Source organism: Phacochoerus africanus, chromosome 4 (genome assembly GCF_016906955.1).
Source record: "Phacochoerus africanus isolate WHEZ1 chromosome 4, ROS_Pafr_v1, whole genome shotgun sequence".
In the NCBI taxonomy this organism is placed as follows: Eukaryota; Metazoa; Chordata; class Mammalia; order Artiodactyla; family Suidae; genus Phacochoerus; species Phacochoerus africanus.
Window position 1 is genome coordinate 77,534,866 of NC_062547.1, and position 19,380 is coordinate 77,554,245.

Here is a 19,380-nt window from a genome sequence, read left to right on the forward strand (position 1 = left end):
AAGGAGGCCGCTCTTGCCCGCGCCGCGACTCGCTGGCGTCAGCTGGGGCACGGAGGCGGAAGATGGCGGCTGTAGCCCTACGGCCGTGAGGAGCGCGGCGGCGGCGAGGGCTGCCGATGGCAGCCGGGAGGCGTCCTCGGGGACCCGCGGGCCGTTAGGGCGCGACGCTGGGCGGCATGTCGGAGCACGCGGCGCCCGGGGCCCAGGGGCCCGGGCCCAACGGTGGCGGCGGCCCGGCCCCCGCGCGCGGGCCTCGCACCCCCAACCTCAATCCCAACCCTCTCATCAACGTGCGCGACCGGCTCTTCCACGCGCTCTTCTTCAAGATGGCTGTCACCTACTCGCGCCTTTTCCCTCCCGCCTTCCGTCGTCTCTTCGAGTTCTTCGTGTTGCTCAAGGTGACCGCAGCCCCAACCCTTGACCCCGGTAGCCGGACCCTTCCCTCAGATCTGCGACTTTTGATCCCGCCGGGGGGAGCGCGCCCCTCCCACCCGGAGGCATAGACCCGGCCCTACCCGTTGGGACCCTTCCCTTAAGCCTGCCATTCCCGACCCCCTGCCTAGAAACTTCCAACCGGGAAGGCCCGAGGCTCATCCGGTTAGTGGCTCCTGATCCCGACTCCAGGAACTCACTCCCAGCCTTTTCCAGCCGCACCCCACCCCTGGCCTCGCCCTTCCCCCGCGTCCACCACCTCCGGAGGCTGGAGCCCGGCAGTCCAGCTCCAGGACCTCCTGGCCCTGCCGCCTGGGATTCTCAGCCCTGGATGATCCTCTCCCCGGATGATCCTCTCCCAACCCTCCGAGTCTGGCCTGGCCCAGCCCAGAACTCCAATCCTGGAGGATTCCAGGTTCCACCGCCAATGCCCCCTTCCCAGGACACACCCCCCTGGCCTCCCACTGCACCGAAAGCTCCTCCTCCCCCTTTTTCTTAGGGCTCTCCTCGGGTCCTTCAGCTTGTTCCCACCCCCATTCTCCCTGCTCTGAACCTCCGGGGGGAATGTGACCTAGCTGAGGTCACATCGCCAGGGTTAGTGACAAAGTCCCAGCCGGTGGCGCTGCTTGTGGCACAGTGAGGGGCCTCCTGGGAACCTACTTCCTGTCCTGCCTCTGGTGGCAGAGCTTTCAGCTGGGAGGACGGGTGTCTGCATGGGTCCTCCAGGAAGGGGTCTCACTCAGAAGGAGCTCACTGGGTGCCAGGGTCCTGGTTGCCATTTCGTTTGGTGTCCTGTAGTTATTGCCAGGCTGGGGTGGGATTGCTGACATCAGAGTAAGTTTTGGATTCTTCATCTGCAGAAAAGAGGCTGGTGCTGACGGTCAAGGTACATGGAGTGCCAGCCAGGTCAACTTGGTTGGTGTGGTGCAAAGCGAGCTAGTGTGGCTGTCCCACAGACCTGGGTGTGGGTTCCAGCCCCTCCACAGCCTCCAGGGAGACCCTGAAAGCCCCATGCCTAGAGTGAGACTGACACATGCTCTTTGCCTCACAAGGCTGTGCGGAGCCTGCCTGCCTGCCACCCACCCCCCAGAATGGCAGGCATCCCCTTCCAGAGGCATGGAGTGAGCCTCTGAGGATCCTGAGTTAGGATGTCTCTATCTGGCTCCTGGGACCCAAGAATGGCTTGAATGGAGGGAAACCCATGCATGGAGTGATTTCCTTGGGAAAGGGAGGATGGTTCTCCCCAGAGGAGCCCCTGCCAAGTGTGCCCTCTGTGAGGTGGGCCCCCTCCCCAGAAGCTCAGCCTCCTCTGAGAGCAGGTCCTGTGCCGCTTCCTGATTGAGAAGCCAGGCAGGGCAGGGCTTGGGGCAGGTGGGGTGTGTATCCATTCTACGTCCCTGGTCCCCTGCATCTCCTCTCTGGACAGAGTGCAGCCAGGGGGGTTCCTTGCTCCCTGTGAACCTGCCTGGCCCCTGGTGGCTTTGGTGTCCTCCAGTGGAGTCGGGGCAACTGATCTCTGAAGCAGCCTCAAGTACCAGAAAGCTCTGCCTCGTAGCTTCCTGCCTTGTAGCTTCCGGGCTCTTGCTGCAGAGATGAGTTCCCCTGTCAGACTTCCTCACGCTGGCCTCTTCCTGGGGCACCTGTTCTGCTGAGCTCACTGTCGGCAGAGTCAGCCCAGCTCCCTGCTGAACCTCGGGTGCTTCTGGGGACTGGAGTCCAGGGCCTTTGGGGAGCAAGAGGTAGGGACCAGGCCTGTGTTTGAGGCAGACCCCTGCTGGCCTCGGCTCCCACCTCTGCTGGATCACCCAGTACCAGGCCAGGGGCAGCAGGCCTGAGGTGCCTGAGCCTGTACAGTTGGACTCTGGGCCTTGGGGAGTCTGATCCTGCTGCCACTGAGCAGACACCCGCAGGGTCATGGGGCTCTGACCAGGGCACCTTTGCCATTCACTCCCTCTGTGCCACCTCTCACCAGTCTCTGGGACCCAGTGATGAGTGGGCTGACCAGGAGGAGAGGGTGACAGAGCAGCAGGGCAGGAGCTGTTAGGGCAGGCATCCTGAGGCCGTGAGGAGGTGGGCGGCAGGAATGGTGTCTGTGAAGGCCTTGGAGCTGGCATGGCGGTGTGGCTAGAGAGGTGGAGCACAGGGTCATGGAGTGCCAGGGGCTGGGGGCTGGCGCACCCAGGGCCAGTGAGGTGGCCAGGAGAGGCCCTGGACAAGACTCCTGAGACCCTGGAATGGAGAATTGGGCAGGGCTGGTGGGTCCCTGAGTGGGCCCCAGACCCCACCTTGCCTGGGTGGATGGGACTTCCCTGTGGCAGGCGATGACTGAAGCTTTGTCTGCTAGCTTGTTCCATAATAGGGAAACTGGCCCAGAGCTGGGGCAGGCCTTGACAAGTGGGGCTGAGACTCCTGGCCCATCTCCAAGGACCTATCTACTCAGTCAAGGGTGATAGGATAGGTGACAGTGACGGGGCAGACCCCTGATTGGCACTAGAGAGGGCACAGGGGTGACAGTGAGGGGCTTGGGGGCCTACTCAGCAAGGTCACGGGCAGTGGTGTCACCAGCACCCCCATCTGCCTAGTATCCCTCTTCTCAGGACCCAGTTACCCCTGCCTGGAATAACTTCTGGGTTTAATCTCCTGCTCCACCTTTCCTGGCTATGTGGCCTCTGTACCTCAGTTTCCTCATCTGCAAACAGGGCGGAGTTTTCTTACTGCTCAGCAGGTTAATGGATCCAGTGTTGTCACTGGAGCAGCTTGGGTCACTGTTGTGGTGTAGATTCAATCCATGGCCTGGGACTTCCAGGTGCTGCAGGCAAGGCCAAAAAAAGACCCAAAAAACTGAGGGTAATGGCAGGCATATGTGTCCCGAGGAAGTGCTTGGGCAGCCCCTGGCACCAGGCCATACTGCATGTCAGCACTTTTTGTGACATCTCCACACATTGTACAGTGCTGTCCTTTCGGCCCAGAGTGGACGGTGTTCTAGACAGAGCTCCTGCTGGGCTTCTGGGCATGGGGCGCACGGCCAGGAGCTGTGAGTCAGCTCTAACCACTGCTCTGAGTCCTGTGCTATTCAGCTGCCTATCACCAGCTCCGGGGTCCCCAGACAAAACGTGGGGAGGGGTGCTGGGGGTCCTGAGGGAGTTAGGGCCTGGGCTCAAGGCCCTGGTACAAGCTGGTCTGTGGAAGCCTCTGCAGACATGCAGGGCCTCAGCTGGCCTTCCCCACTAACTTCCCCACGCCTCCCTGCGCACAAGTCAGGGTCCCAGCTTAAATCTCAACGGTGCTCTTAATTTCCATACCCCTGCAGCACTTTGGGCTGCAAGCAGTTCACATTGGCCCAAGAGGAGGAGGTTTTGTTGTGGACTGCACGCAAGGCATATGGAAGTTCCTAGGCTAGGGGTCAAATTGGAGCTGCCAGCCTACACCACAGCCACAGCGATGTGGGATCTGAGCCACATCTGCAACTTATGCCATAGCTCATGGCAACTCCTGATCCTTAACCCACTGAGCAAGACCAGGGATCAAACCCATGTCCTCCTGGATGCTAGTCAGATTCGTTACCGCTGAGCCACAACAGGAACTCCAAGGAGATTTTGGAACCAACGCAACTGAAGAGTCTGGGGTGGGCTCCTTCCAGTTTCAGGAATGGTTGGGGGTCCAGGTATGCCCTGCATCCCCCTCAGGTCACAGCCACTGTGATGGAGCCAGGACGGGCGTGGGTGCTATGCTCCCACAGGGGAGCTGGGCAGTCTACAGCTGGCATTGGCACCACCCTATGGGGCTTGTGGCAGGGTGTGGAAAGGACAAGTTGCTGGCGGCCCTGCTGGTGGCTGTATTGCCATGGGTAGTTCACACCCCTGGGTGTCAGAATGAGAACAGGCTTTGTGCTCTGGTGTCTCCACCATCTGGATTTTCTTGGCTGTGGTTTCGTACCACACAGTGAACTCATCCCAGATTGGGAATTTGATGTGGGGGATGGATTGAAGGCAGTGCCGGCCCAGCAGCGGGGTCGCCAGCTCCCTGACTCCTGCCTTTCCCCAAGAGGTGGGTTAGTGGGTGGGGTGCATAGGAGTGATGCCCTAAAGGCGGCCTCCAGGCTGGAGGGAGACACTGGTCAACTGGGGCAAACACAGTGGTTAGACAGGGGGGTTCCTCGGCCCCGTGGACCCTGAAGTGGAGTCATTTTCTGGGGTGTGGGGTAATGCCAGGAGTGCCCCATTTTACAGCAGGGAGACTACCTCAGGGAGACCGCACTCTGCCCTGGGAGGGCACAGAGCAGGCCTGGCCGACCAGGGAGGCTGTTTTTAGTCGGTGAGATCAGGAGCTGTCTGAGGACTAGGCAGTGTAGGTGTCGATGGCACCAGGTGTTCTCCTGTGTCCCATCAGGTGGGCCCAAGCCCAGCCTGGTCTCTCCCAGGGTGGTGGTCCTGCAGGCGCTGAAGAGGGGCTCATCCTGGCTACCTGGGCATCCTGTGCCCAGTGGGGTCCTCAGGGCTGGGTAGTGGGGCCGCAAGCAGCTTCCCCCACTGACCGGCCCCTGCCTCCAGGCCCTGTTCGTGCTCTTCGTCCTGGCCTACATCCACATCGTCTTCTCCCGCTCGCCCATCAACTGCCTGGAGCATGTGCGGGACAAGTGGCCGAGAGAGGGCATCCTGCGCGTGGAGGTGCAGCACAACTCGAGCCGCGCACCCGTCTTCCTGCAGTTCTGTGACAGTGGCCGCAGCAGCTTCCCTGGCCTGGCTGTGGAGCCGGGTGGCCTGGAGCTGGAAGAGGAGGAGGAAGAAGAAGAGCTGACCGTGGAGATGTTCGGGAACAGCTCCATCAAGGTGAGCCCGCTGGGAGTGTTGCATACAGGAGGTGCTTGATCAGTGCACACGTAAACTAGTGACGTTCAGGGGCTCCCTGCCTGCTTCTTCTGGTATGGCCCCAGGGCAGGGCAGAGGGCTGTGCTGGGCTGACTCAGGGCCCCAGGACACAGCTGACTCCTGAAAAGGATTGTCCAGGAAGGAGGCCCCCGGAGGCTCTGGGCTAGAGCTCTAAGCGGGCTACTCTAGGTGGCAAGGCTGCCAGCACGAATGGTGAGGGCTGGTCCCTGGAAGCAGGCCAGTGGACATGTGCAGCGCCCAGCCTGGGGGGAGGGATGTGCTTGGGCTGCCAGAGGTGGGGCTGCCCCAGGCCAGGGATTGGTGTGGGTGGGTATTGGTGCAGACCTCACTGGACCCCTGTCGCTTCCAGACCCTCACCTGGAGACAGCCTCTTGGGGAGCTTGGCGGTGGGGTGGGTCGGATCTCCTTCCAATCAATAGGGGAGAGGCCTCTGGGCCTGACCCCTGGTACCATAGATCTGCTGACCCCTTCCCACTCTGCAGTTTGAGCTGGATATCGAGCCCAAGGTGTTCAAACCTCCAGGTGGCCCTGAGGCCCTAAACGACAGCCAGGAGTTCCCCTTCCCTGAGACACCCACCAAAGGTATGGGCTGCTTGCTGGGGGTGCAAGTCCAGGACCCCGAGTGGGCCTGTGGTCACCCCTCCCCTCCCAGGGGAGAGGGGCTCTGCAGGCTGACCGGGCCTGTACCCCGAGCAGTGTGGCCGCAGGACGAGTATATCGTGGAGTATTCACTGGAGTACGGTTTCCTGCGGCTGTCTCAGGCCACACGGCAGCGGCTGAGCATCCCCGTCATGGTGGTCACCCTGGGTGAGTGCCACCTGCAGAGCAAACCTTTGGGAGGGTTGGGGGCCATCCTCGCTCTGCAGCTGCAGGAAGCTTCATCCCGGCACGGTTCCCAGGCCAGCAGGTCACAGCACTGCTTGGTCGGCTGCTGGGCAGGGCTGCCCCACTTCTGGGAATGAAGCTCTGGGCCTGGGGTGGGCATGCTGGCTGGGCGCACGTCTGTCACGGTCCGGCCCACAGACCCCACGCGGGACCAGTGCTTCGGGGACCGCTTCAGTCGCCTGCTGCTGGCCGAGTTCCTGGGCTACGATGACATCCTCATGTCCAGTGTGAAGGGCCTGGCGGAGAACGAGGAGAACAAGGGTGCGGCCGCGGTGCCAGGGGCGGGTGGGAGCGGGGCGGGGCCTGGGGTGCCCGCACACCACCTCACTGCCCCACCGCCCGCCCAGGCTTCCTGCGGAACGTGGTGTCCGGGGAGCACTACCGCTTCGTGAGCATGTGGATGGCACGCACATCCTACCTGGCCGCCTTCGTCATCATGGTCATTTTCGTGAGTGCCGTGGGGACGGGGTGGGGCTGGAGGATGGGGGCAGGCCAGCTGCCCAAGGCCTCATGGTGTCCCACTTGCAGACCCTGAGTGTGTCCATGCTGCTGCGCTACTCCCACCATCAGATCTTTGTCTTCATTGGTGAGTATCCCAGCCGGCCACCCTCCCCTCCGCACCCCCTGCCGGGCGCCTCACCCGGTCTGCCCGCCCGCTGCCCTCTGCCCGCAGTGGACCTGCTGCAGATGCTGGAGATGAACATGGCCATCGCCTTCCCCGCAGCACCCCTGCTGACCGTCATCCTGGCCCTCGTGGGTGAGGACCCCGCCCTGATGCCCTGTCCCCTACCCCAGCCAAGGCCTGCCCGCCCCAACCCGCTGGCTCGCCATCTCCCTGCAGGGATGGAGGCCATCATGTCCGAGTTCTTCAACGACACCACCACAGCCTTCTACATCATCCTCATCGTGTGGCTGGCCGACCAGTACGACGCCATCTGCTGTCACACCAACACCAGCAAGCGGCACTGGCTTCGGTGGGCACCAGGGGTCCCTGCGGTCACGGGAGGGGGCAGCCAGGTGGGCAGCGTCTCATTGTCCCCCCTCGCAGGTTCTTCTACCTGTACCACTTCGCTTTCTATGCTTACCACTACCGCTTCAACGGGCAGTATAGCAGCCTGGCGCTGGTCACCTCCTGGCTCTTTATCCAGGTGAGGGGGCTGCCCTGGGGGACTTCACAGGCCAGGGTTCTGGCTCTGGACTCTGGCCTGACCCATCGCCTGCCCCCCAGCACTCCATGATCTACTTCTTCCACCATTATGAGCTGCCCGCCATCCTGCAGCAGATCCGCATCCAGGAGATGCTGCTGCAGACCCCACCGCTGGGGCCTGGCACCCCCATGGCACTGCCAGATGACCTCAACAACAACGGAGGTGCCCCAGCTGCCACCCCTGACTCTACCGGCCAGCCACCTGCCCTGGGCCCTGGCTTGCAAGGTGCTGGTGGTGGCCCTGGGCCTGTGGCTGAGGCACCCAGCTCCCTGGTGGCCGCAGCGGCCTCAGTAGCTGCAGCAGCCAGTGGTGACCTGGGCTGGATGGCAGAGACAGCCGCCATTATCACAGATGCCTCCTTCCTATCTGGCCTGAGCGCCTCCCTCCTGGACCGGAGGCCAGCCAGTTCCCTGAGCCCCACTGGGGGGCTCACCCAGGCCCCCCAGGACAATGCCCCTCCCAGCGACTCCCCAGGGCCTGACACAGCCCCTCAGACCGCCGGGTTGAGTCGGCCCAGCCTTGTGTCCATGGCTCCGGTGGACACACCCTCGGAGGTTGGTTCCTGAGCCCTGGGCAAATTGACCGCCTCTGTCCCTGGCCATCCAGGCCAGCTGGGTATGGCCTGGCTAGAGCCCTCGGGGGTCAGGGAGGCTGTTCCCAGTGGCTCGGACTGCCTACCCCGCCTTGAGTGGAATCGGGGTCCATCAGGTTTGCTTGGAGGCAGGCTTCTCTTCCCCTGGACGCGGGGCCTGCCTGAAGCTTGTCCCTGTTTGTGGTGGGCCTCCTCAGCTGGTGAATCAAGACAAGCCAATGAGCCGGGGTGGGAGAGGGGGCGGGGGCTCCCTGGAAAGTTCTGGAAGGGGTTTGTGAAAGGTCTGGAGCGAGCTGTCCCCAGGCAGAGCAGGCAGGTCTCTGAGCAAGGTGAACATGGGTGGGGCCAGCTCCGCTGGTGCTCCATCGTGCGCAGTGCCTTTCCACGGCCACCCTGCGTGCCCGGGCTGGGGTCCCGAGGAGGCAGTACCTGCGCCTCAGGCCTAGCGCACAGCCACCAACATTGAAGGCAGCCACTGGGCACCAGGGGCCTGCCCTGCTCAGGGTGGGGAACGGCCTGCGGCCCAACCCAGTCACTTGGTGAGGAACGCAGAAGAGTGCTCATTCCACTCTATTTAATTGCAGTGTACAAAATGGTGTTTGTATATAGAATAAACTGTCTGTTGACAGCGTCCGGCCGGCATTTCTGTGCAGGACCAGGGTGTGGGCTGGGGAGTGTAGGGTCCACTCTTGGGCAGGGCGGGGTGGTGATGGGGCCCAGTTCCTGGTCCCAGAGTCACTGGGCAGCCCCAGGTGCTTCCTCAAAGGCCTGGAGCAGTGGGCATGGCTGGTCATGAGCGCTGTCCCCAAGCTGGGCCAGAAGCTCTCCACGCCGCACCAGTGCCTGGCGGAGCCGCTCATGTGTGTCTGCGATGTGCTGCTCCAGTTCCTCCAGCTCCCCAGGGCGAGGGGCTCTGGAGGGCAGCTCGGTGGCCAGGCGACCATTGGAGCAGAGCCAGACTGGGCAGCTGGGCAGCACAGCCTCATCCCCCTCCGCATCTGGTGTGGCGGCGGCCATGGCTGGCTCCAGCAGGAAGCGTACCCGCCTTTCCCTCACCACGGCCTGGCGCACCTGTGTCCAGCTCCGTGGACCCGTGGTGGGGGCCCCTGTGTCCTCTTGAGGCTCTTCAGGACATCTGGGGACAGATGGGGCTGGGCAGCTACATCCTACCCACACAACCTCTCTCTGCCCTTTAGGGTCAGGGTCCCTGAGGAGGCTGCTGGTGACAGGAGGTGTGGACCCAGTGGTGGGCTTGAGGGCGGGGATGGGAGTTCCTGGGGTGGTGAGCAGCCCCAGGACCCTTTACCTTGGCTCCGGCTCTGCCTCCTCCTGTCCATCAGGCGGCTCTGTGTTGAGGGCACGATGGATTCTCTAGGAGCCAAGGTAGAGGCCAGGTGGAGTTTGGAACTACAGGAAACAGTGGCACCCACCCAACCACATGGCAGGCTCCTCACCTGGCTCGTGTGCAGCCAGTACTGCAGCTTGTTGCCCCTTCGGATGCGCGGCAGTGCCAGGTGGTAGAAGACATGCTCACCCAGTGAGCTAAGGAGGGCGCTGCCCATGCCCAGGCACAACAGCACAAAGAGCCCCGAGAAGTGATAGATGCCCATCTGGAGGGTCTGTAGGCAGGACACAGGCACACCATCCCTCATGGCCGTGGTGACCCTTAGGGGGTCTCTAGCCTTGGAGACAGGGCAGAGGTTGGGCCAGAAAGAAGGGCCTGGGGCCGAGGAATTGGAATGGAAGGGTAGGGCTCCATGTTCAGAAGAGAGGGCACTAGGGCAGGGGTTTTGTGGGGTAAGATGTGCAAAAGCAGACAAGTTGGGAATAAGCAGGCATTAGCCACCTCAGTGAAGGACCGGGCAGGTTCAGGGCCCCCCCACACACACCTACCCCCACCCTGTGTCCCAAGCCCCACCTCTGTAACGGCTAAGACCCGCTTCCCACAAGGCACCATCTTGTACCACTTGTCGTGCAACAAGTCGATGAAGCCAGAGGACTTGTAGCGGCTGATGAACTCCGACAGGTTGGAGGTGAGCGGCGAGTTCTGGGGGAGTCCGATGCCATAACCTGGGGGAGGCCGGGCTTTGGCTTGGGACCAGGCTGGAAGCAGCCCCAGAGGAACTCTACCCGCCTGGAGCCTGCAGTGGCTCCCTGCTGCCCCAGGATCACGCGTGCCCGGGGTCCCTCACCCTCGATGGCGAAAGGCTTGCCCACAGTCAGCAGTCTGCAGTCAGCGTCGATAGACACTTCGTAGTCCAAAAGAGACTTGTCCATGATGAAGGCGTTGAGCTTGGGGGGGTCGCTCCTGGGGGGGCGGGGGCGGGGTGAGCAGCTCTGCCCTCGAGGCCCCGCCCCGCGCTCTCCCCCCGCCCCCAGCGCCCGCCTCACGTGAGCATGGAGACGCCGTGGGGCGTGGTGGGTGCGCTGTGGCGCCGCATGTGTGCGTACATCTCGGGGAAGCTCTTCTTGATGTAAGCCTCGGCGCTGCTTTCCCACACGGTGCCAAAGCGGAATCCCTGGGACGGATGGTGCAGCTGTGGGCCAGCACCCGGTCAGCGCTAGGCCTGTCATGTCCTCCAGCCCGGACTGCCCAGGCTTCGAACCCTCGTCTCCCCTCGCCAGGTCGCCTCGGGGCCACATCGTCTCTGGGGGTCCGCCCTGGGCACCCCCTCGCTGCCAGGAGACACCACCCCCTAACCGTCTGACACCACAGAAATCCTCAGACATGGCTCAGTATCCTCTGGGGGCAGAACTGCCCAGTTGAAAACTTGTGTTGTAGAACCCTATGTCTGTCTCCAGGCAGACCTGGCCCTGAACTCCAAAAGTCCTCCTCCTCCCGCATCCTCCACATCTACGCTTGGGGGTCCCACAGGAGCACCAAGCTCACACCATCCAAGACCCCTTCCCACTGCAGTCCCTTCTCCCTCCTTTGTTCCTCTATGTGCCTCTCACCTCCACATCCTGTCCATCCACAAAACCTGGGAATCACCTTCAGAACACCCTAGACCTGCCCACTGCTCACCCTTCTGCAGCCCCCACCCAGGGCCCTCATCCCCCCAGTGCTGCAGCAGTGCCACCCATAGTCTGTGTAAGCTCCTAAAGAATGAGTGAGTAGCTGCTGAGGCCACACTGACAGAGCTATGACACCTCCAAAAAGCCAACCTGAGTTTATGGAGACCTTGGGGCAGGGCCATCTAAAGCTTCCTGGGGAAGGGAACGGCTCTGCACCTCTGCTGTTTTCAATTATCTGTTAAGTGCTCTCAATTAAATCAATTTAAAAAAGAGCACATGGAGATTCCTCAAAAAACTAAAAATAGAATTTACCATTCAATCCAGCAATCCCACTCCTGGGGAATATCTCATGCATCCAGAGGAAACCATGATGTGAAAAGGTAACGTGTACCCCAATGTTCATTGCAGCACTATATACAATAGCCAAGACATGGAAGCAACCTAAATGTCCATCAACAGAGGAATGGCTAAAGAAGATGTGGTTGTGGTACATATACGCAATGGAATATTACTTGGCCATAAAAAGGAATGAAATGATAGCATTTGCAGCAACATGGATGGATCTAGAAATTGTCATGCTAAGTGAAGTTAGTCAGTGAGACCCCAATGTCAGATGCTATCACTTATATGTGGAATCTAAAAAAAAGATACAATGAAGTTCTTTGCAGAACAGAAACTGACTCACAGACTTTGAGAAACATGGTTGTCAAAGGAGACAGGTTGGGAGGGGGAGGATGGGCTGGAGGTTTCAGATGGAAATGTAAAATTGGGTTGTGATGATGATTGTACAACAATAAATATAATTCATTGAGTTAAAAAAAAAAAAGTAGCACATGGGAGTTCCCTGGTGGCCTATTGGTTAAGGATTGGGAGTTGTCACTGCTGTGGCTCAATCCCTGGCCCAGGAATTTCCGCATGCAGTGAGTGCAGCCAAAAAAAAAAAAAAAAAAGTTGCACATGTGTCAAGTAGCTAGATCATGGGATGATAAGCATCTATGTTTTATTACTGGTTTACCAAGAACACTGGGGTGGGGGACGGCATAAAAGGCTAAACACCACTTAGGGGCATGCAACGAGCTAGATCCAAATGCTGGGAGACGCTATGGGGGGAAAAAAGCAAACTATTTCTCCAACAAAAAAAACTGATGGTGAAAAAAGATGAAGAAGACATCTGGACTTGAGTGTCAAGATGTACCCTAGCAGGACCCTGTAGTGCCATCCCCAGACAGACCTCCTGTCCTCCTCCTGCCTCTTGTTTGTAGAAAAGCTTTAGCCTCCTAAGCCTCCCCTGAATTCCAAAGAATACATTTAATCAGAGAAGTGAGAAAATGCAGAAACAAAGGAAAAGAGGCAAGCAAGACAAAATAATAATTTAGCCATTAAACAAAGTCTAGGAGCTTTAGTTCCTCCTCAAGGGCGGTAGATAATATCCTGAGGCATGTCCTTGAGCTGCTTTGCAGAGACAGAAACCCTCACCAGGTGGAAGATGTTAACTACATGCTGGCCACCCCCATATAGACCCCAGACCAGGAATCCAAAAGTTGATATATCTATATTGACCCCCGATTACCTCATCACCAACCAATCAGAAGACTGTCCACCAACTGATCATAACAGCCTACACCCCACTTCCTCATGCTGTATTGAAAAATCTTTCCCTGAAAGCCATCAGGACATTCGGGTCTTTTATTTATTTATTTTCTTTTTGGCCGAAACTGCGGCATGTGGAAGTTCCTGGGCCAGGGGTCAAACCTTCACCACAGCAGCAACCCAGCCACTGCAGTGACAATGCCAGATCCTTAGCCCACTGAGCCACAGGAGAACTCTAATTCGTGTCTTAGCCGCCTGGCCTCTTTGCTCGGTGCCTGCAATAAACGCTGCCCTTTCCTACCCCACAACCTGGGGTCAGGCCATTGGCTTTACGACTTGCAGATGTGCGGACCCCATGTTTGCTTCAGTAACAAAAAGGCTTCTACCACCTGTAATGTCTGTGCATTTAGAATCCAGATTCAAACAAACTGAGAGTACGGGGGTAATACAACTGAGAAAATGGGCCCTTGATGTTTAAGTTCCCAGAATATTCATGATGAAATGATAGGCCTGGGATGTGCCTCATGAAAATCCAGTGTCTGGGACTGGTGCATGGATGAAACTGGCCAAGAGTTGATTTTCAAACTGGGTTATGGGCTCATTCATGGTAGTCATTGTGCCCTACTCAAAAATATGAGACTGGCACACTGCCTACTGCACTAAGGAAAAAGATCTTACTCAAAAATATCAAATTTTTTTCATTAAGAGAAAACATGGGGGGAGTTTCCGTCATGGCTCAGCAGAAACAAATCTGACTAGTATCTATGACACAAATCTGAAACAGGTTCAATTCCTGGCCTTGCTCAATGGATTAAGGATCTGGCATTGCTGTAAGCTGTGGTGTAGTTCACAGGTGTGGCTCGGATGTGACGTTGCTGTGGCTGAGGCGTAGGCCAGCAGCTGCAGCTCTGATTTGACCCCTAGCCAAGAAACTTCCATATGCTGCAGGTGCAATAAAAGAAAGAAAATATGGGAGTTTCCTGGTGGCTCAGTCAGTTAAGGATCTGGCATTGTCACTGCTGTGGCTCTGGTTACATTGTAGTGCAGATTCCACCCTGGCCTGGGAACTTCCACAAGTCATGAGTGTGGCAAAAAAAAAAAAAAAAAAAAAGAGAGGGAGGGGGAGAGAAAGAGAGAGAAGGAAAATATGTAGGCTGGGGCATGCCCTGCTCTGCCCACAGCTTTCCAGAGCTCCATCTGTCCCCACCCTGCCCTCACCCCTCCCTCTCTCCCCTAGCCGCAAGGCCTCCTCCTCATTCCTCCACCACACTAAGCACCTTCCTCCCCCAGGGCCTTTGCACAGGCTGCATCATCTGCTTAGACCATTGCTCCCTGATGGCTACATAAAAGTCCCTCACACATCACCCCTCTAGAGGACCTCCTGATCCCCATTTGAGAAATTATTCCTCTCTGGCACTCCCTGTGTCCCCACCCTGCCTTATTTTTTTCCTTGGAACTTTATCACCATCTCACACACCATCTAGTTTGCAACACCTGCCTGTTTTGCTGGGTCGGGGTGGGATGGATGGGACTGGCATGGGTGGGTGAACTCCCAGCTTTATCTGCGAGCCCCCCACCCCGCAGCTACCCACCTTGGGGTCGTGGATCCCCGACAGCTCCTCGAAAGTCTTGTCCCCGACCATGACGGCGGCCAGGTTGGCCGTGTAGCTGGAGAGCACGAGCAGGCAGAAGATGGCCCACAGGTTCATGAGGAGGCGCCCCGTGGGGCACTTGGGCGTCTTGCTGGACACCGTGCGGCCGAAGAGGATGGCGTAGCAGAGGTTGAGGGCAGAGGAGTAGGAGAACACGGTGGCCCGGTTGCGGCCGCGGGGTGTGAGGCCGTAGGGGCTACGCCATTCATAGAGCGTGAGGAAGAGCGCCGTGAGGTGCAGCGCGGCGAAGACACCCAGCCACATGGACCAGTGCAGCGGCCACATGAAAGCGCCAATGGGCGACGCCGTGTCCCATGAGCGCACCATGATGCCAAGGCTCGTAGAGAAGAAGGGGCTGCTGAAGTCCACCACCTGCGAGCGGGCCGAGTTGATGCTGAAGCTGGTGACCGCCATGTGCGCCCTGCCAGCCAGCAGGTCGCCCACCAGGCCGGTCCAGCGGCCGTCTCGGAGCGCGCCGTACTTGCCATCACCCACAATGTACAGCTCGAAGTCGAAGGGCGTGTCCTCTGCCAGGCGCTCCAGCAGGTCGATGCAGTAGCCGTAGCAGCATCTGCGCAGCGCGCGGGGCACCGAGCCATTGGCCAGCCCAGCGAAGAGCGCATCCAAGGTGGCCGAGTCATTGGTGCCGGGGGCCAGGCACAGCTGCCCTGCAGGGCACTGCCCGTCTTCGTCCGGCTCGCGGGCGAACACAAACGGGTGCTCCACCAGCGTCACCACGCGCAGCTTAGGCCGAGCCCCCGGGGCGCCGGGCTGGGGAGGGGGCCTCGCCGCCACGCCCCCCGTCTCGGACTCCAGCCGCCCGTCCCTCCAGCTGCCCACCGTGGCCCAGGCCGGGGCACCCAGCGGATCCTGGCGAAGGCTCCACACCCGGAAGCGGCGGGAGATGTGCACCTGCGAGGAGCCGGTCACCCACACTGGCCCGGTGTGACCCTGGAACGACGTGTTGGCCAGGAACCTGGTGGGGGTGGGGTGGAGTCAGAATGGCGGAGGGATCCCAGCCACCTCTCTAAGCACTGAGAAGCCATGGTGGGCGCTGGAGGGCCCCTTCCCAGCCGGGGCACCGGTGCCCTGGAGACCGTGAAGATGGCCCACCCCAAAGCAACAGCAGCTGCCCTATTCTGACACCCAGGTGGGGCCTCGGGGCTTCCTCAGGTCAGGCGGAGACTCACCCATTCCCTCCCCTGCCCCTCCCGTCTCTCCCACAGCACATCCCCTCCAGCAGAATCCCCTTCTTGTGCTGTTTCCACCCAGGATGGACAAACCGCCTCTCCTGTGGGGACACAGCACCCAGCAAGTGCCTGATAATGTTGCCTCTGTGACCCACAGGCAGAGGTGGCTTCCTGCAGCAGGGTCCCTGCTCACCGTGCCAGGAAGAGGCCAGAGGACTCGGACCCAGGCTGCAGGTTATTGCAGTTGACCTTGGTGGGGAGGAGGGCACGCTCTGGTTGCACACGGGCGGCGCTGCCCAGCGCGCGGGCCACTAGTTCCACTGCGTCATGGATGGCGGCCTCCAGTGGGGGCCGAGCAACCTCCCCCATCGCCAGCAGCCCAGGAGGCAGGCCCTCGGTAGGCAGGGCCTCAGCGGGCAGCGGGGTGCCCAGCAGCCAGCGGGGCCCAGGGGGTGCAGCCTGCAGCACCTGCTGAGCACGCACTGCATCGCAGCCCAGGAGGACCGCTATGGGTACTGGGGCAGTGCCCCCCTCTTGCGCTCCCAGTGGGGCCAGGCGTGCCTGCAGGCCTGCATCGCCAGGGTCCTGCCGGCTCAGGTCTAGCACGAGCTTCGGGGCCCAGCCAGCCCGGCTTGTCCAGAGGGCCACCAGGCCACTGGGGTCCCTCACGCGGCAGAGCACCAGGCCGACATCCTCCCAGGTGTGCACCTGAAGCACAGACACCAGCACATCCAACAGCGTCTCCAGGGGGCTGGCCCAGTCCAGCTGCAGGTGGAATGGGTTCTGGCAAAGGAGTGGTCACGGTTAGGGCTGGTGACCTCAATGTCCCACCACACTTTTCCCACCCCCATCAGTAGATGTTCAGTAAAAACACGTCACCTCTATAACTGGACCTCAGCTTCTTCTGAGCCCCACCCTGCTCTAAACCCTCTTGTGTCTCCCCATCACCATTAGCACAAAGCCTTGCTCTGGCCTCACATTTAGGGTCTGCTCTCTTGGCTCTAGTCACCCTGAGGCCTTTTGCATTCGCCCGCTGGAATACCCTTTTCCCATCTATATCAGCCAACTCCTACACATCCTTCAAAACCCAGCTCCACTATCCCTCCTCTATTCAGATGCCCCAAGCAAGCCAGGGACTTATGGGCTCCCTTTGTGCCCAGGGGCACTCAGAAAGTTCCTCTGAATTTTCTTTGAGTGTGGGAAGGATGAGAGAGCTTTGCCAGACATCTCAGGAACCTAGGGTGTTGTCTGGAGAGGGACAGGATGCTGAGTGCCTGGGAACAGACTAGGGGGCTGCTGCTCAGACCAGTGGCAGCAGAGTCAATTCGGTATCCTGACGGTTCCTACTGCATGGGTGCAGTTCCCGGATCCGGATGCAGAGGGCGCTACAGGCCTGGATTTGGGTCCTGCGTCTCTCCCGTGGGATGGGGGCAGGGATAGTGGAGGTTAAGGAGAGCCAGGGCTTCCTCTAGGGTCAGGATCTCCCTGGTCTCGAGAAGGAAGGCCTGGAGGGGCTTCAAGCTCGGTGTGGAGGCAGTGAGACCCCCCACACACACTAGCCCTTGTGTCCTGGTGTCAGGCCTTTCCCCGCTGGCCCTGAGAATGGGGGTGGTCTTTCCCTGAGACACAACAGGGTCTCCCCAGAGCTCTGCCAGTCACTCTTCTCTCCTCCTCGAGTTATTCGGACCTAAATCCGAGCCTGAGGGGATGGGGGTGGAATTAAGAAGAGAAAATAAACTCCAAAGACTAGAAGTGGGTGGAGGAGGGAGGGGTTTGGAGTATCAGGGTGTCCTGAGACAGGGTGACCTGAGAAAGCCATTAGGGAGGCTGCGGGTTGGGGGTGGCCTTGGCCTTGAGGGCCTCTGTGAGGATTCTGGAAGGAGAAAGGTGTGAAGCCACAGCCCCTAGAGAGAAAGCAGGTAGACCTGCTTCCTCATCCTGGCCCCACGGCCCTACACGGTAGGAATCTGGGAATTGGGAGGCGTCCTCGGAGCCAGGAAGGGGGCCGCGCTTCGAGGGGGAGTCCGCTGCCAAGGCCAGGGAAGCGTCCTGTGGGATCTGCCATCTGGGGTACAGAGGCGGCTCGCGGGGTTCCCGAACCGCAGGCCCATGGCTCTAGGTCTCTGGGCCCCTGGGCTCCCGCCTCTCTTTCCGCGTCCCTGAGCTCCGGGGACATCCGAGATCAAGCGGTTCTTCCCACGAGCCCGAGGGCCATCCCAGGGCTCCTGTCACCCGGACTCCTAGGTGTCCCTGGGGGCTCCCGCATCTACGGTCCAGAAGGTCCAAAAGTCTGAGTCTCGTGCATCCCAAGGACTCCGCTATCCGGACCCCGGGTCCACGCGCATCCTAACCGCGGCGTCCGCGCGTACCGGGGCGCCGAGGGGCGCGCGTGCCTCCCGCCGTAGCACGCTGAGCACGGGGGTCTCGGTGGCGGCCGCCAGGAAGTGCAGCTGCAGCAGCTCGGGCCGCGCCTCGGGGAAGGCGAGCACGGCGGCCACTCCCGGTGCCGCCAGCGCCTGGCACAGGCCGCGGGCCAGCGAGGCGGGGTCGCGGGCGAGGGGCGCGGCAGCCACAAGCTCCAGGCTCAGGTTGTGCGGCAGCCCCGGCTCCAGGGCGGCCCGGGCTAGGGCGGCGCGGACGCGGGCCTGGGCGGCCGGCGCTCGGGGCAGGAGGGCGCCCAGGCGCACCGAGCCCCCCAGGCGCGTCAGGACGCCGCACGGCTGCGGGTGGCCCCCAGCGGGCCCCGGCCCCAGCGCCAGCGCCAGGCCGAGCCACAGCGCCCGCACAAACTCCATCCCGAAGTTGCCGGCGGGCGCCGCGGGGCGGAGCCGCGGGTGGTACCGCGGGAGGCGGGGTCCTGGCCAGCCCCAGCCGCGCCACCCCCGCATGCAGGCGCCTCCCTCGCTGCCTGAGTCCGCCCACCTGTGCCCGCCCTCGGCCCTCCCGGTCCCCCACCGCTAAGCAACCGGCGAGGGAGGAGTGGGAACCACTAGCCAGGGCGGGAAACTGAGGCTCAGATAGCCACGCAAGGCGGGTGGGGTGGAGGTGCACATCAGTGGGGTTGGGTGGGATCTAACCACCGCTCTTCCTGGCTCTGTGGAGGGGTTATTCTCATTCTACAGATGGTGAAACCGAGGTTTGCTTCAGAATAGGTTCCCCATACTCACCCCTGTCCCACTCCCAGATTCTTCATGCCCCCCTCCAGCCTGGGAACATTTCCCATTGTTCAATGAGAGAAACTAAGGGCCAGAAGAGGTCAATTTGTCTCCATAATCACACAGTAGGTCCTCCTACTCCTAACTCCAAGAACCAGTCCACCCAGACCCACACACCTGAGTGTGTTCTAACATCCTGGGCACCCTGGGGAAACTGACTTGTCTGATGGGGACCAATAGGGCAGCTCTCCCACCTTCCAGCTGTGGGCAGCAACTTGAGCCAGAGAACTCCCCTTTACCCTTCAAGACTCAGTGCCCAAATGGCCTTGCTTGAAAAACATCCCCAGCTTGTCATCCAGAAGGATGCAGAACATCCCTCTGCCTACATTAACACTCTCACCTTTTTTTGTTCCTTTATTTTCATTATTTAGTGGCTAACCCTGGGAGACGGGGCTGGGCGGGGGGGGGGGGGGGGGGGGTCCGGTGGCAACTGCTCTGAGTGTTTGCACACAGTAGGTGCTCTATAAATGCTTATTGCTTGAGCAACTGTTCAGACAAGGATATTTGGTTATATCACCCTCCACTGCTCCAGAACCTTCTGTAGCTCCATGACATCTGCCAGTTTCCCAGCTGTCTCCTCTGTTCTCTGCTCCTCCCCACCTACCCCCAGAAATAACCCTTCCTGTGGCCCTGGCATGCTGCAGGTGCTCAATAAACACTGGCCAAGTAAGGACCCAGCAGCAGCTCCCTGCATGGAATTCTCTCATCCCAG

The 19,380-nt window shown here is 60.3% G+C and overlaps 2 protein-coding genes across 4 annotated transcripts; one reads left to right on the plus strand and one right to left on the minus strand.

Annotated features, from left to right (window-relative positions):
* Positions 1-32: 32 nt before the first annotated feature.
* Positions 33-8,637, plus strand: TMEM259 (transmembrane protein 259). 3 transcript variants are annotated; one of them, XM_047777783.1, is made up of 11 exons: positions 34-398; positions 4,983-5,261; positions 5,804-5,903; positions 6,018-6,128; positions 6,345-6,467; positions 6,554-6,654; positions 6,735-6,792; positions 6,880-6,963; positions 7,048-7,180; positions 7,255-7,354; positions 7,435-8,637. In XM_047777783.1, the coding sequence occupies exons 1-11, from the start codon at positions 177-179 to the stop codon at positions 7,978-7,980; spliced, it is 1,857 nt and encodes a 618-aa protein (XP_047633739.1). In that variant the 5' UTR covers positions 34-176; the 3' UTR covers positions 7,981-8,637. The 3 variants fall into 3 exon arrangements, with proteins under 3 accessions (XP_047633738.1, XP_047633739.1, XP_047633740.1); XM_047777784.1 differs by having other exon boundaries at positions 6,883-6,963; XM_047777782.1 differs by having other exon boundaries at positions 33-398; positions 6,735-6,963.
* On the minus strand, positions 8,564-18,258 carry GRIN3B (glutamate ionotropic receptor NMDA type subunit 3B). The gene is made up of 9 exons (XM_047777780.1): positions 17,823-18,258; positions 15,647-16,236; positions 14,204-15,239; positions 10,398-10,543; positions 10,199-10,314; positions 9,925-10,076; positions 9,461-9,625; positions 9,313-9,377; positions 8,564-9,141 (listed from the first exon to the last, which is right to left on the minus strand). Exons 1-9 carry the CDS (start codon positions 18,246-18,248, stop codon positions 8,742-8,744), a joined length of 3,096 nt encoding a protein of 1,031 aa, XP_047633736.1. The 5' UTR covers positions 18,249-18,258; the 3' UTR covers positions 8,564-8,741.
* Between the last annotated feature and the right edge of the window lie 1,122 nt (positions 18,259-19,380).

Excerpts from the sequence above, each read along its gene's own strand:
- TMEM259 (XM_047777782.1), top strand. The coding sequence starts at position 177 with ATGTCGGAGCACGCGGCGCCCGGGGCCCAGGGGCCCGGGCCCAACGGT. Across the intron at positions 6,655-6,734 it reads TCGTCATCATGGTCATTTTC|ACCCTGAGTGTGTCCATGCT; the intron begins GTGAGTGCCGTG and ends TCCCACTTGCAG. Across the intron at positions 6,964-7,047 it reads CGTCATCCTGGCCCTCGTGG|GGATGGAGGCCATCATGTCC; the intron begins GTGAGGACCCCG and ends ATCTCCCTGCAG.
- GRIN3B (XM_047777780.1), bottom strand. The coding sequence starts at position 18,248 with ATGGAGTTTGTGCGGGCGCTGTGGCTCGGCCTGGCGCTGGCGCTGGGG. Across the intron at positions 10,315-10,397 it reads CACGGCGTCTCCATGCTCAC|GAGCGACCCCCCCAAGCTCA; the intron begins GTGAGGCGGGCG and ends CCGCCCCCCCAG. Across the intron at positions 9,378-9,460 it reads ACTGGCTGCACACGAGCCAG|AGAATCCATCGTGCCCTCAA; the intron begins GTGAGGAGCCTG and ends CTTGGCTCCTAG.